The sequence below is a fragment of the Jatropha curcas genome, chromosome 8 (genome assembly GCF_041381405.1).
Source record: "Jatropha curcas cultivar XTBG-Jc1 chromosome 8, XTBG_Jcur_1.0, whole genome shotgun sequence".
Taxonomy (NCBI): Eukaryota; Viridiplantae; Streptophyta; class Magnoliopsida; order Malpighiales; family Euphorbiaceae; genus Jatropha; species Jatropha curcas.
In genome coordinates, this window is record NC_143158.1 from 22,822,095 (window position 1) to 22,837,987 (window position 15,893).

A 15,893-nucleotide genomic window follows, 5' to 3' on the forward strand; every position below is an offset into this window, starting at 1 on the left:
TTTGATATGTTGATCATTATGTTAAATATATAATTATGATTATATTTTGTTAATTTTTTTTCTAAATAATGATAAAAAAAATTAAAAAGTAAAAAACAATTAAACCGAGTTGACCCAATTTAACTGTGACCCACTCATTAACCCAATTCAATGTCCAGTCCGATCTTAAAAACTGCTTGAGGTATGAATTTAGCAATTTGAAAAATTTAAGAGTGAAGAATACAAAAGTGAATATTGTAAAAGAGGAAGTAAGCCTCAAATTCAGAAACCGTTATCCTAATTTTGCATCACCGATGAAGCTTTACTCTAACGGTCAAAGTGTTACATTATAATTTGCCCTTCAAACGGGCTTATTCATATACATAATAGGGATAAATCATTAAAAATACCCTAAAATTTTGTGAGTAATTTTAATTGTACTCTAGATCCAACTTTATTCTTATAGTATCTTGAATTTTAATTTTAGTTACAATAGCACTCTAATTTCAAATTATAATCAATTTAATAAATAAAATATTATTTTTGTGAAAACCAATTTAACCTTTTTTTTCTAAATTAGATTTTTTTTCCCACTGACACTGCTTATAAATAAATAATATTTATATAAATATTAAAATAAAAAATAATCTATTCAGTTTAAAAATAAAATATTTTTATTTGTTTATATAATATTGACAACAAGTAATGATTCCCTAAAAATAAAATAAAATGACGCCACAATGAATAAAATTTATTTTTATAAGAGATTTAATCTGAGTATGAATAAAATTTCATGCTTAAAAATGGCAAAACAAAATCTAATTTATAAGAGAATTAGCCTGAGTATAAACAAAATTCCATACTTAGAAAATGGTAAAACAGAATCTAAACTAATATTTTATACTTATAACTAACTAAAATTATTTTACTTTAAATTTAAATTCATAATTAATATTTTATTCATTTGGATATAATTTGAAATTAGGGTGTCATTGTAACTAAAATTGAAATTCAAAATACAAAGAGAAAAAAATTGAATTTAGGGTACAATTAAAACTACTAGCAAAATTTAGAATATTCTTAATGATTCAGCCTATATAGTAGTATCTCCTGTTTAAAAAAATGGGAAATAGATCCTTTTGAACTAGAGTGAAACGGTTGTAATACCTCAAAACCGTTAATTGTTTGTTTTCAAGTTGTATTAATCATTTCTGAAACTGTTTTTCAAGTCCACATTGATACTTCGAAAACATTTTTTTATCTTCGGAAGATGGAAATATCCAGTTTTAGAGGCAAGTTCGGCCTGAAAGCAGTTTCGACAACACGGCAAAGTGGAGTGATCTGGCAAAGTTCAGCCACCAAACTTCGTATTTCAAACCCGAAAGTGCTAGGTTTCCTAAACCCTAAAAGGATTATCCAAACTTGATTCCATTCACTCCAACTCCAATATCAACACACTCCAACTTCTCCAAACAACCAAACATAACTTCAACATTCTAAATCAACATCAAACATAATCTAATATAATGGAATGACAAATATATTTATGTAATGTAATTAATATTCTATTACCATTTTTGATTATATAATTGAAAATTTAATAGAATGTAACCATTAGATTATATGTTTATAAATAAGTAATGTGATTGGCACGTCATCATCTCCACCACAACCACCATCGTCGCCACCACAATTTCAAAGGATTACATAAGAGAGGCAAAACAAAAACACAAACAAATAGCTCCCATTTTCTTGATCAACATATTGTCTCTAATATAGACATATCATGCAACTAAAATAAGAGAATAAAGGAGACTTAAACCTAGACATGGCCAGTTTATTGAACCATCAATTCCAATTCATGGAACCAGCCATTCAAGATTTTAAATATATTAAACCTGAACTAACTCTTGAGCCGTCAGTTTCAGTTCAAAACTTTGAACCAACGGTTTCGAACCGGCTCTAGTTCATCTGCAGTACGGTTTGATTCCATTTTGGTTCCAATTCAAACTGAAACAGTGGCTTGTCTACTTAAACCAAAACGGCGCTTCAGAATAGGTTTGTCATATATGCATGACTTTAAGGGTCTTGTTGCTTATCACTCAATTTAACACGGCTTTTATGAGCCATGTTGCTCTCATTTACTTGTTTTCAATTGATTATATTGGATTTCTATGGACCACTTGAATAAATATATACTATTTGATTATAATTTCCCCTACATTTGTTAAATTCTTAATAATTTCTTATTTAATAATTATTATGGAATGAGCTCAAAATTTGTATGTAGCCATAGTAAATTTTCTATATATTGCAATATGGTTATTATTTTCTATAACCACCGCTCCTCCAACTGCAGTTGAGTCCCTAGTATCTTTGTTTCCCATTATTGTTCTCAGTTTCATTCTCCCCATCCTAAACCAAAATTTATTAACCCAAAAAAGGTCATGATTAGGTTCACAATAGGAACGAGATTGATCATGGCAGCAGCAAATGTTGTAGATGTTCGTATCAATCTTTCTGCATATGAATTTCAATAACGTAAAGTATTAAGTATTTAGCAAAAGTAGGATATCTATAAAAAAAAAAAAAAAAAAAAAAAAAGCTACGCAAGTACAACTCGTGTAAGTTGTAGTCCATAACGAGCCAAAAATTCATAAACAAGAACAAGTAGAATAATTTAATTAACAGAACAAGAAATTATATATATATATATATATATTACCCTTCAAAGACGAGCAAGAGGACCCATAAAAGCTGTGCAAAAAATCCAATGATAAGCAATAAGAACCCTCAAAACAATCAAATAAAGCAAAACAGTGCTTGAAAAAAGAAAGATAAAGAAGAACAATGCCAGACCTTATAAATTAATCTAATGCTGAAAAGAGACTGCGGACTCCAATGAAATATTAATAATGATTAGATTCTCATTATCAATCTACTAGCCCCCAAGTTAGTGAGTAAAAGCCTGCAATATAAAGTAAAAAATCCTGCATCTAGGCTAGCTAAAGAGCATGCAGATATAGACTCCTTTTACTTTTTAGACTCTAAAACACAACAACAATTCAACATCAATAAACCGCAGCAAAAACGAAAAAAAAAAATTATTTTTGCAGCATGTCAAAATATCTAATTAAGAAGCATGTAAAGCATATAGCTGTAACTGATATAAACTGCAACAAAGCAAATATCACCAATTAGTAAAAGTTTAAACTCAACAGAGCCCCTGCAACAGAGCAAATATCACCAATTAGTAAAAGTTTAAACTCAACAGAGCAAGTAGCTCTTTGAGCTTGTAATATATTTCATCCGGCATAAGCTAATTCAGTAGCTTGCTGACCTTCTCAACTCTGATACCAGACATTAGCGCTCCTAGACAACTCAACAACCAAAAGTCATGGGACTTAAAAATGGATGTTCTAAAATAGAAACAAAATGAAATTTTCAAGTTTATTTATAAGATAATCAAATTAATACTAAAATAAATTTCAAGCCTATAGAGGAATACCCACATATAAATAACGAGATTTCGTAGAGGCATGCTATAACCTGAAAGCATCCAAAACTCTCTTCTATAAATAGACAAATAATGCATCAAAATTCCCATACTTTAGCCATCCAATTTCCAGTTTCTGTACAGCAGACATGAATACCTCAATTTTCCTCTTAGCCTCCTCCAGGCTTTTGGTTCTACTTTGCAATTGATGATGACTCTGCAACAGCATCAGAAACAACCTTAAAAATGAGCATGCCCAGATAAGCTAAAAAAAATACAATTAGAAAAGGATATCTAAGTTCAAGGAATTATATTCCAAGTTTATTTATTAAATAAACTACGTATATTTATTGCTTAGACTAAGAACTGTAATTAAACATTTATATCATTTCAATGTAAACTGAAGTTATCCAAACATAAAAATATCAAAAAAATTTTGGGTTCTTCGCAAAAAAGCCAGAAATGAAATTCTATTCCAAAAATTGAATGGAATCCATTCCCAATTCCAGAGCAAACCAAACATGGCCGAACTATTGCAAATGAATAAAATCAATCTCCACTTCACAATGGAATTAGATAAATAACTTGGGGAAATTACTGTTTGCAATACAGCAGCAGGAATTTTTGGAAGCAAGGACATATCAGTTATTTTATGATTTTGGTGCGATGGATATGTTATAATTTAATGTCTTACCATCAGTTTATTTATATAATTAGATAAGGGTTAAGAGCCTATTTGGTTCAATGGTTGTAGTTAGATATTGGTGGCTGATTAGCAGTTGATGGCTACTGATTTTTTCTTGCAGGCAGGTAGCTAGCAGTTGGAAGGCTAAATGCAAACAGCAACAAAAATCAGCTTTTATCATTTCAGTTATAATTTTAAACCGCCAACCAATGGACTTTGAAACGTTTCTCTAACTGCTAGAGTCACTGAACACCCTAAACCACGGTTGGAGGTCCAAACGCTCAATGGTGGAACATATTTGCTCATCCAAACAGGCTTAAGAGTCCAAGCACTTGAGGGTTCAGCAGTACCTTTATGCTGATAAACACCAAGCTTGTAATGCTTTCTTTAATTTCCTGGTGAATAAAATCCCAAAACTTATGCTCCATCAGTTGCGATGCAACTCTAACCCTATTAAGTGCTAGGCTTTTCTCATAGGAGTCCTAGAGCATTTAGAATGAGGCTGGCTAATTTATATAACTTCAATTTGTGACCAAAGCTAAATGCATGATAAAAATGAATTATCTATTGAAATATAACTGAATTTACCTCTTGCCTCTTAAACTTTGGTAATAAATCTGGGAGTCATTCTACCGGGACTCACAAAAAAAACAGGCAGCAGGCCAAGCACGGAATTCCAGCTGCCAATGAGGCAGCCTCTTTAACTTAACGGCGGACACTTTTTCAGGGGACTTCTTCTTCCCAGCAGAAGGTTAGGAAGCTCAGACCCAGGCACAGATCCAAACATTCGTTAGGAATGCATTACCGGCCATTCATCAAGCAGGTAAAACACATGGAAAGATGCTCCAACAATAAATAGTTCCAAAAGAATACAGTTCACTAAGCAGAAAATAATCACACGTAATAAGTATGTTAAGGATTAGCTGTAAATAGAATTCTGTTAGGAGTTAGATTCCTAATAGGTTTATAGTGTATATATATATATATATATATATATATATATGTGTGTGTGTGTGTGTGTGTGTGTGTGTCCCTATTGATGAAACAAATAAGAATAATATTTTTTCCACATTAAAACTACATGGTATCAGAGTAATCAAATATTAAGTTCCTCGTAAATCTTCTTAAATTCTATGAAATAAGCTGTAAGGGGTTTATCTTGTTGGTCGGCCCAATAAAATCCTTGGCAGCTCATACAACGAGATAGATTACCTTTTCCCGAGTACAAGAATTCAAGATATTCCATTAATTCTTTAAAAAACTCACAATGATTAATTAACCCAACCACTTCACTGTCAATAGAATTTCGAATCAATAAAAATAACTTAACATCTTCCCTTAGCCAACTTTGCCTAGTTTCATCTGTTGGTGGATCATCAATTAGATGATCATCTTTTTCAACACTCCTCAAATAAATTCTAATTGTCTTACTCCAATCTAAATAATTAATTCCTTTCAATTTATGTTCTGTGATTAGTTGACCTGAGCCTGTGTCATCCATCCACTCCTCAGTTAGACCTTGACCTTCCCATTGCTCTTCGAAAAGGTAAACGCAATTTTACCTATCCTATTTCTTCTTTTGTCAGTTATGATCATCTTTCTTCTTCATTTCGTTGTTTTGTAAGTAACCTAGACTATGTTTCTACCCCTAAAACTGTTGTCCAAGCTTTGGCACGTCCTGGTTGGTGTGCAGTAATGAAAGAGGAGATGGCTGCCTTAGATACTAATGGTACTTGGGATCTTGTGCCTCTCCCGGCAGGTCAGAAAGCTATTGGTTGTAAGTAGGTTTTTACCATTAAAGTGAGTCCTGATAGTCTGTTGCTCGTCTCAAGGCTCGATTAGTTGTTAAGGGTTATTCTCAGATTTATGGCCTTGATTACTCTGATACTTTTTCTCCTGTAGCCAAATTGTCTTCTGTTCGTTTATTTATTTCTTTAGCAGCTATTTTTGATTGGCCTTTACATCAGCTGAATGTTAAAAATGTCTTTCTTCATGGGGATCTTCAGGAGAAAGTTTACATGGAGCAACCACCAGGCTTTGTTGCTTAGGGGAAGTCGGTAAAGTGCGTAAAATTTGAAAATCTCTTTATGGCCTAAAACAGAGTCCTCGAGCTTGGTTTGGTAGATTTTGCAATGTGGTACACCAATTTGGCATGCACAAGAGTACTTCTGATCATTCTGTATTTTTCAGAAGTACTAAGACTGTTTTGGTTCTACTTGTGGTTTATGTTGATGACATTGTTATTACAGGGAGTGATTCAGCCGGCATTACATCACTTAAGTCATTTCTCCAGACTCAATTTCAGACAAAAGACTTACAATTGTTGAAGTATTTTTTTGGTATTAAAGTGTCTAAGTGTGAGAGAGGCATCTTCTTATCTCAAAGGAAGTATGTCCTTAACTTACTGAAGGAAACTAGAAAGTTGAGTGTCAAGCCGTGCAGTGCTCTAATGACTCCTAAATTGCAACTTTCAATTGGTGGTGAGCTATTTGATGATCCTGAGATGTATAAAAAATCAGTGGGCAAACTGAATTATCTTACAGTAATACGTCCAGATATTGCTTACTTTGTGAGCGTCTTAAGCCAGTTTATATCTTCTCCTACTGTTATCCATTGGAAAACTTTATGACAGATTTTGTGCTACTCGAAAGGTAATCCAGGTCGTGGCCTCCTTTACAGTAATCATGGGCATTTGGACATTGAGTATTTTTCATATGCGAATCAGGCAGGTTCGAAGGTTGATAGAAGATCAACTTCAGGATATTGTGTCTTTATGGATGGAAACTTGGTATCATGGAGGAGCAAGAAACAAAATGGAGTCTCAAGATTGAGTGCTAAATCAGAATATCAAGCTATGGCACAATTTGCTTGTGAATTAATTTGGATTCGTCAGTTGTTAGAGGAAATTGGCTTCAAGTCGTCCTTGCCTACAAAATTATGGTGTGATAATCAGGCTGCTCTTCTCATTGCATCAAATCCAGTATTTCATGAACGAACAAAACATATCGAAATTGATTGTCATTTCATTCGTGAAAAGATACAATAGGGTGTTATCTCTACAGGGCACGTTAAAACAAGTGAACAGTTAGGAGATACATTTACAAAAGCTCTAAATGGACCTCGGTTTAACTACTTTTGTAACAAGTTGGGCATGATTAACATCTGTGCTCCAACTTGAGGGGGAGTGTTAAGGATTAGCTGTAAATAGAATTTTGTTAGGAGTTAGATTCCTAATAGGTTTATAGTATCTTGTATATGTATATATATGTGTCCCTATTGATGAAACAAACAAGAATAATATTTTTTCCACATTAAAACTACAAAGTAAAAGACGTGATAGATCTAAACAAGGACAAACACCAAAGAATGCATGATAAAAATGATATCTATTGAAATATAGCTGAACTTACCTCTTGCCTCTTAAACTATGGCAGAATGCATTTCCAGATTTCAGTCTTCCAAGCATGTCCTTCTATCATATATTTGCAGCTACAAGAGACAAAAGAAAATTGGGGCGACAATGGAATGGATAAAGGACTAAGTTTAACATTCAGCTATTTACACAACAGCCAACAACACTAAGCCTTAGTCTCAAACTAGCTGGGGTCGACTATATGGATCCTTAGTTTCCATTCTGTTTCAGCTAAATTAGAGTCTAGCTAATTGGATCAGTTATAAATTAGAGTTCAGCTACTTGGACAGAGAATTACTCCCATAATAAACCTCTAAGCAATCTTTCAATTGCTGCCATGCAGAGAGGGTGAGAAAGACTAACAATAGATGAAGAAAAACAAAAACTAGGAAAAAAGGGCTGAATTGCCAGCGTGGGAGACAACACTAGACACTAATTTATCAAATTGTTCTTATTTGGCGGAAAAGCACTTAAAGGAATTGATGCAACCCTTAAACAACAAACTTCGAATTTATTCTAATGCAATTCTAATTTTAATTCAAATTTCATGCAAGTTTTTTCTATTTAGGAAAATTGTGCAAATTCCTATTTTGTAAACTACACATTTACTATTATTGGGCAACCTTTTTTTTATTTTCAGTAGTAGTTCTCTTATTCAAAAAGTTTTTTGCATATTATTTATTGTTTTAGAATTTCCATGTTTGTACTAAACCCTAAGGGCAGGGTTAGTCATGAATTCTCTATTAATACCTATAAATATAGCTGTATGATTAGATTTTTTATAAAAGAAACATAAAAATTTAAATTTTGTTCATTTGAAAGGCCTATCTACCCAGTGAGTCTCCTTTTTCTCTCTTTCTCCTCTTATTTTTTTTTTTTTTAATCCATAGCATTACTACCAAATGCTTCCTAATCTCATTCTTATCATCCTATTTAACCTTCCCTTCTAAAATTTGAACCCAACACTCATAAATTGCTTGAAAATTGATGCAATAAAACAATAGTAGCAGATTCTCCATCCATTAAGCATAGCAAAATGATAGAATTCGAAAATGCTACTTACAATTGGCATGTTTAAGCTCCTCTCTTCATCTTTTAATCATAAAATAAAAATAATTGTATAAATAAAGCCGAGTTCACCTACCTAAACATATAAAGGACCAAGCACATTTCCATTGGTTGACGAAATAAGCAAGTTTCTTGACTTTTCCATCTCTACACAGAGTCAATCTTAGGAATGTAGCCTTCCCTTTTCATTTCCTCATTCAGTAAATCATAGATTTCTATTGAATGATGATGTAAAGTATCACCAGCATGAAATTCATGAAATTGTGATCCAATCTCAACCCAACTACAACCAGGAATCTTAGTGACACCATGCCGTCTCATCAACACCCTCATTTTTGCTGAGTCATCCCACCTTCTAAAATTTGCATATATCTGAGATGAGATAATATAGTTTCCAGAATTTGATGGCTCCATCTCTAAAAGCATTTTACTCACCCGTTCACCCACATCTACATTTTCGAGCTTCTGACAAGCACCAAGCAATGCTCCTAGTACAATTGCATCTGGTTTTCCAGGCATCCTTTCAATGAAGTCCCAAGCTTCATACAAATGTCCTGCGCGTGCTAAAAGATCAACCATACAAGAATAATGCTCAATCGTTGGTACCAATCCAAATGAGGTGTTCATTGAATCAAATAACTGATGGCCTTCATCAACCAATCCAGCATGAACACATGCAGACAGGACTCCTACAAATGTGATTCCATTTGGTTCAACACTACCATCATTTAGCATGCGCCTGAATAATGATAATGTTTCCTGAGCTCTCCCATGAAAAGCAAGAGCAGAAATCATGGCATTCCAGGAGACCTCATTTTTATGAGGCATGCTTTCAAAAACCCTTAGTGCATTGTCTAAGTTCCCACACTTTGCATACATATCAACTAAAGCACTGGCAACGTACACGTCATGTTGAGAGCCCCTCTGTAATGCATATGTCTCAACCCATTTTCCCATATCAAGGGCCCCAATTAAAGCACATGCAGATAGTACAACCACCATTGTGACATTATCTGGATCTACGCCTGACTCTCTCATGTCATTGAACAGTGTAATTGCGTCATCTGATGCTCCATTCTGTGCATAACTGTGATTCTAGGCAAGAAACAAATTAATAAATGGTCAAAGCATCCAATGCACGCAGTTAAAGTACAATAACATTTTTCTTTATGTATATGTGCCTTGAAGTATTTGGCTTTTAGGCGAAAAAATTTCAGAAGTCAAATAGCTGGTCACTTGCCAAGCATATCACAATTATCAAAGATAACAATTGAACAATGTAAAACATAGTGTTTTAAAATGTTAACCCAAGATAAGCCATTACATAATCTTACAAAGGATAAAGCAGAGCTAATTACCCAGTGATCATGGCATTCCAAGCCACAACATCCTTCTTCACCATTCCATCAAAGACTCTCCTTGCCGATGTCAAATCCCCACACTTCCCATACATATCAATCAGAGCAGACCCTAAATATGTATTCAACTCCATCTTCTTCTCATCAACAAACCCTTCCACCCACTTCCCTAAACTCAAATCCCCCAAGTCCCCACATGCTCCAAGAACACTCACCAATGTCATCTCATCAGGCACAAACCCTTGTTCCTTCATTTCCCCGAACAACCTCACTGCATCTTGTGCAAAACCCATTTTCGAGTACCCTGAAATCATCGAATTCCACGACACCAAATCTCTCTCACAAATATCATCAAATACCTTGTATGCATATCCCAATTCACTACACCTTGCATACATAGTAATCAAAGAATGATTCACATGACAATTCTGATCCAAACCAATCTTAAACACCATAGAATGCCCTACCTGCCCATGATTCAATGCTAAAAGATTTGCACATGATATGAACAAAAATGGGTAAGTGAAATTATTCGGTTTTAGGCCTAAAAACTTCATCTGGTAATATAATTGAATAGAAAGAGGGTATTTTCTCCATGTAGCTGTCAGGCCTCGGATCATAATATTGAACGCATAATCATTGGGATTGGGGATTTGGGAAAAAAAAAGGGAAGCATATGTAAAGTCTTTAAGGGCAATTATTTTGGAGAGAAGGAAATTGGGTTTTTGTATTGAGTTTATGAGCATTTGAGTGTGGATTTGTTGTAGCGGCTTTGTAGAAAGGCATAGTTTCAAGAGATTTAACAGTTTTTCTGTAGGAGTTTGTAATTGTTGGTGGAGGCCATTGGGACATGCAGAAGGAACATAGCGCGAAAATAGAGTTGAGGAAGGTGTCGTTAAGGACATTTTCTTGGCAACAACTCGTCAGAGAGATTGAAGCTACATATACCATCATTATAAGGGAAAATAATTATTTGATACCAATGGTTTGGCCAAATTAATTAAGTAACTCTCGCTTTTTGGTGCTCTTTTTCTTATATAAATTAGTGCATTAGTTAATTCTAATCAAAAATAATTAAATTAAAAGAAAACACACCTAAAAAATTAATTGTTTAAACGAAATCGAAATACTCATTTCCATAAAATTAGAATGAGTTTTATACAGTTGCCACCTAAATTTCATTATTATGTAAACTTAATAAAAACTTTTATTTGACTCAAATTTAGAAAAGGTATGCTAGTCGATGAAACCTAATTAATTCTTTTTTTTTTCCTACTAAATCTAGGTTGATCTAGATGCTTTCAAGTGTCGAGATCTTCTGCTCTCCATCCCAATCTCTACTAATTTACAGCATTCATCCCATATATTAATGAGAATAGTGTTTCACTTATTGCCTTTCTAGGAGAAGTTCTATATGCCTATAGGACAGTATAGGTCATATGCCCATTAGCTTTCTTGTCATCTAGCCTCTTTTTCAAGCTTTGTATAAGTTTTCCATTAGGTACCTCAGTTAGAAGTTTGTTTGAGGATAGGTGATCAAAGTAAAATGAGGCTCAATATTCTAGTCTTGACAAAAAGACTTGAATTAGAAAAACTCAAATTATTTCTAGTTATTGATCAGTTTACTTGCTTAAAGGAATAATGTTATGTTTGGTGCATGTATTTAACTTTTTTTTTTTTCTATTTTGGTATTTGAACGGAAAATTATGAAAATTGAGTGTCCAAACTTGCATTTTTTTCAATTTAGTGTCTCCTAATGACATTGACAATCAGAATGTCTCATAAAACTAAGTGGGACTCACATTTGCTTATATATTTGCTTCCGTGCCTTGCCTTGACATTTAATCCACGTAGGCTGATAGCATGGAAAAACTAATAAAATGACCCATTTAACCCAATTTATTACTTCCCCAAACAATTACCCCAACCCACAATGGCGGAGCTAGATTTTTTAGTGGGATCACTAATTTAATTTGATTTTTATTGGAACCAATTAGATTAAAAAATCTAAAATTTTTCATTTTTATATACTTTTTAAATTTCTTTTTATCAATTAAATTGACCCACTTCAATGGCTCTGGCGCCCCTTGCGAACCCACCATCTCATTCGCAATTCGCAATTCGTGATCTAAGCCCCCTTTCTTCAAGAAGAACTACAAAATGGATACTCATTTCTATTCACCATGAACTAAAATCTGAATTAAAAAACAAAAAAAAAAAAAAAAAAAAAAAAAAAAAAAAAGAAAAGAAACATACCAGTGAATCGTAAATGAGACGGTGGATTGGGATAATTGTTTGGGGCAATAACAAATTGAGGTTAAATGGATGATTTTATTATTTTTGCCATGCTATCAGCCGATATGGATTAAATGTCAAGCCACGTAAGTAAACACATAAGCAAATGAGGATTCCACTTAGTCCCATCATTCAGGTTGTCCATATTATCATAAGTTACCAAATTAAAAAAAAAATGCAAATTTGAACACTCAATTATCACAAATTTCCGTTCAAAACCAAAATGAAAAAAAAAGCGAAGTACATGCACCAAAATAACATTATCCCCTTGTTTAAATACCACCTCATATTTGGTAAAACTGTATGATTTTGTTTGGAGTTATTATAGCTAGTTCCTCAGCTTCTATCCATTTGAAAAAATGATTATGATTTAGTACCACAAACTTTCTTGATTCAGCTCACAAACTTTCTTGATTCGATTGTGACTAGAAAAGGTCTCAGTATATTTATCCCTGATTGAGCAAATGACCACACATATCCTAAGATATTTTTCATTTCTTAGCTACGTTATAGTTGTTTATCATTTCTTCCTCTTTTGTGGTGAAGGTACCTACAATTGATTAAACACAAGTTGTGAATCGCAAAATATTCTAAGTTTGTTTGCTCGTACCTCTATTGCAAACTTGTTACGAGAGCCTTATATTTTAATGCATTATTAGTTAGCATAACGTTAAAGCAAACTACATACTTTAAGGTTACCTTGCCTAAACTAATCATCAGTATTCCAACACCTAACCTATATTCCAGATGCTCCATCAGTTTACAATTTTGATATTCTTAGCTCGGGCCTTTCCTTACTCTCCTCTTCATTCCCCGAAAATTTCACAACAAAATATGCCAACACTTATGCTTTTTAAAGGAGGATGAGGAACATGCCAAATGTCAAATTACCCCAGTTGGATTGATCATTTCACTAGACAACTCAAAGTTTCAACATTTTGCAGGATTTTAGGGAGTGAATAGTTTGTTCTAATATATATTTCATGAGATTCAAAATAATGCCAAAATCTTGTTGCTGATGTTAAAATTGCGAATGCCAACTTTTCAATGTTTAGGTAATTCAGCTCAACATCTCTCAACAGTTCATTAATATAAAATAATAGGAATTATTCTTCTTCTCCTCTCGAACAAGTACTCATACAATAGTTTCTCAAGTAGTTACTAAATAAAGGTAAAGAGGCTCACTCATTTTCAGCTTGCTCAATAAATGAGGTAATCTTAGAAAATCTTTTAAGGAATCAAAAGGCGGTTCATAATCTTTCGTCCACTGAAAGTCTTTTAATATTTTAAGACTCGATAGAAAGGCAAACATCATTTGATCGAGGAAGAGATAAACCTATCTAGTGTTTTTATTCTCCATTTAATTTTCCACCTCATTTATGTTATTCTATGGAAGATTTCTAATACAGCTCAAATTTTTTCTGACTTCACCTCAATTCCTATTTGAGAGATTATAAGTAAAAGGAATTTTCTTAATCGAACTCCAAATGCAAATTTCTCCGACTAAGCTTCATCTTGTATTTCTGTATGTGAAATGCCCTAGCTAAATCTTGAGCATGATCTTCCGCCTTGACACTCTTCACAATCATATCATAAATATATACTTCAACTGACTCATCTATCAAGTCTTGAATATATGATTGACCAACCTTTGGTACATAGCTCCTGCATACTTCAACCCTTGTCTGTTATAAAGCTCATCTTTTCCTCGTCAAGCTTATTCATCTGTATCTTATGAAAACCAATCGTTGCATCAACAAAGTTGTACAACTCATATCCTAGTGTGGAGTCCACTAATCAATATTGGACAATATTGGATATAAGACTTTAGGACAAGCTCTATTTAAGTTTGTGAAGGGGTCTGTAGCATCATCAAGAATTATTATTTTTATTCAAGTTTTGTTCGTGGCAATTTTTTTTTTTTAAATTGGTAATGGTTGTTTCTTCATTTTTTGGTTTGATGTTGCTGAGAAATTTGCTGGTTTGTCCGTCTATGTTAAAGCAAGGCAATGATTCAGAAAGTTGGCCCAACCCAATAATGAGAGAAGAGTTTTGTCTTTTAGCATTAGGGTATTTTCTATATTTTATATTCATTTAAAGGAAAAAAACAGTTGAAATTGCACGGAATGAGTATTTAATGAGACGGAATTAAATTTTAAGGATTAAATATTTAATATTCAAAAATGCAAGAACGAATTAATTAATTTCATAAAATCTCATGGACGAAATAATTATTTTTCCATAATCTAATACAAAATGCAAACAAGTAATGTTATTAACTGTGTACAGACAACCACAATTTTTTGAGAAAAACCAATAAGTATAAAGGTAAAAAAAAAAAAGAAATGATTTACATTTAAGCATTTGATTTAAACTCAAATTGTATAAAAGAAAAGAGTAATATTTATTAAATTTTAAATAAATATTTGAATTTATCATCAAACTGTATTTAAAAAACTACGAGAAATCTTGTGTTTTATAGTTAATCAAAACGAAAATGTTTAATTGCAGACTGAACTAAGTGGAGGACAAGGGAAAAAATCAAAAAATATTTTTCCAGTTGCTAGCTCAACAGAGAACACCATGTAAGTTATTTCTTCTTTTTATTTTTCCATTTTATTATTAAAACTATATCAGTATTTTTTGAGGAGGGATTGTAGATTTTTTTTTTCTCTATGGTTGAAGAGACAAATTGAGGATTTATTCGAAGGGGATAAAATATTTATTTTATGTAACCTATTTTTTATTAATTAATTAACTTATTTATTTGTTTAAATTGCAATCAAGAACAACAAAAAATAAAAAGATTAGAATAAACTCATGAAATGACCAATATTGAATATTGGTATGATTTGCTTTGTAATTTCCATTTACTGACTTGAGTTTAATCTTTTTTTTTTTTTTTCCATCAACAAATTTCATTAAATCATAGTCTTTTCAATTGAAAAAATGGTTGATTTTTGAGATTCAAATTGGTAATTTTTTAATGTAATTTGTTTCTTGTTATATGTTTGAGTTTTAGAGAGTTTTATTCTTAATAATAATTGTTTTATCTTTTTTTTGCTACTGAATCAATTTGTAACTACTATCAACTTGATTTACCTTCATTGCAATAAATAAATGGCATGTTGATGATTAAGCAATTTTAATTTTCTTAATATTTTTTTTCTGGTATCCTAAATTTATTTAACTTGGAGGAAAATAAACAGCGTTTTGAAAATTGGAAAAAAATTAGAACTATATATTTTACTTTTGGATTCCTTTTTGGGATTTCAAGAGTTTGTGTGTATGTGAATATATTCTGTTTTCTAATGCACTGGATAAGTAATACTACCATTATAGCCAAAGTGATTACCATTATAATTTTGGTTCGTGTTATTTTATACAATTAAAATCATCTTTTCATTTCTCTTTTCTTTTACCTAGCAGTAAAAAATAATTTTTTACTTTTTACTTTTCATTATAGCTATATATAGATATTTATTTGGGGTTAGAGGCAGGAAATTAGGGATTGAATAATGACTCAATTTTCTTTTTGGGCATCTACTAGGATTAAAAATCTACATTTATAAATTAAGGGCCGAAGGATGAGGTCCAAAG

General features: G+C 32.5%; 1 protein-coding gene across 4 annotated transcripts; it reads right to left on the bottom strand.

Moving 5' to 3' along the window:
- Positions 1-3,229: 3,229 nt before the first annotated feature.
- LOC105629780 (Pentatricopeptide repeat (PPR-like) superfamily protein) lies at positions 3,230-10,961 on the bottom strand. 4 transcript variants are annotated; one of them, XR_005178403.2, is made up of 5 exons: positions 9,999-10,961; positions 8,717-9,727; positions 7,571-7,649; positions 4,749-5,039; positions 3,230-3,692 (listed from the first exon to the last, which is right to left on the bottom strand). XR_005178403.2 is itself a non-coding variant. In XM_037639799.2 (2 exons), exons 1-2 carry the CDS (start codon positions 10,901-10,903, stop codon positions 8,788-8,790), a joined length of 1,845 nt encoding a protein of 614 aa, XP_037495727.1. In that variant the 5' UTR covers positions 10,904-10,961; the 3' UTR covers positions 8,546-8,787. The 4 variants fall into 4 exon arrangements, 1 of the variants encoding a protein (XP_037495727.1); XR_005178402.2 differs by lacking the exon at positions 4,749-5,039; XR_005178405.2 differs by lacking the exons at positions 4,749-5,039; positions 7,571-7,649.
- Positions 10,962-15,893: the final 4,932 nt, after the last annotated feature.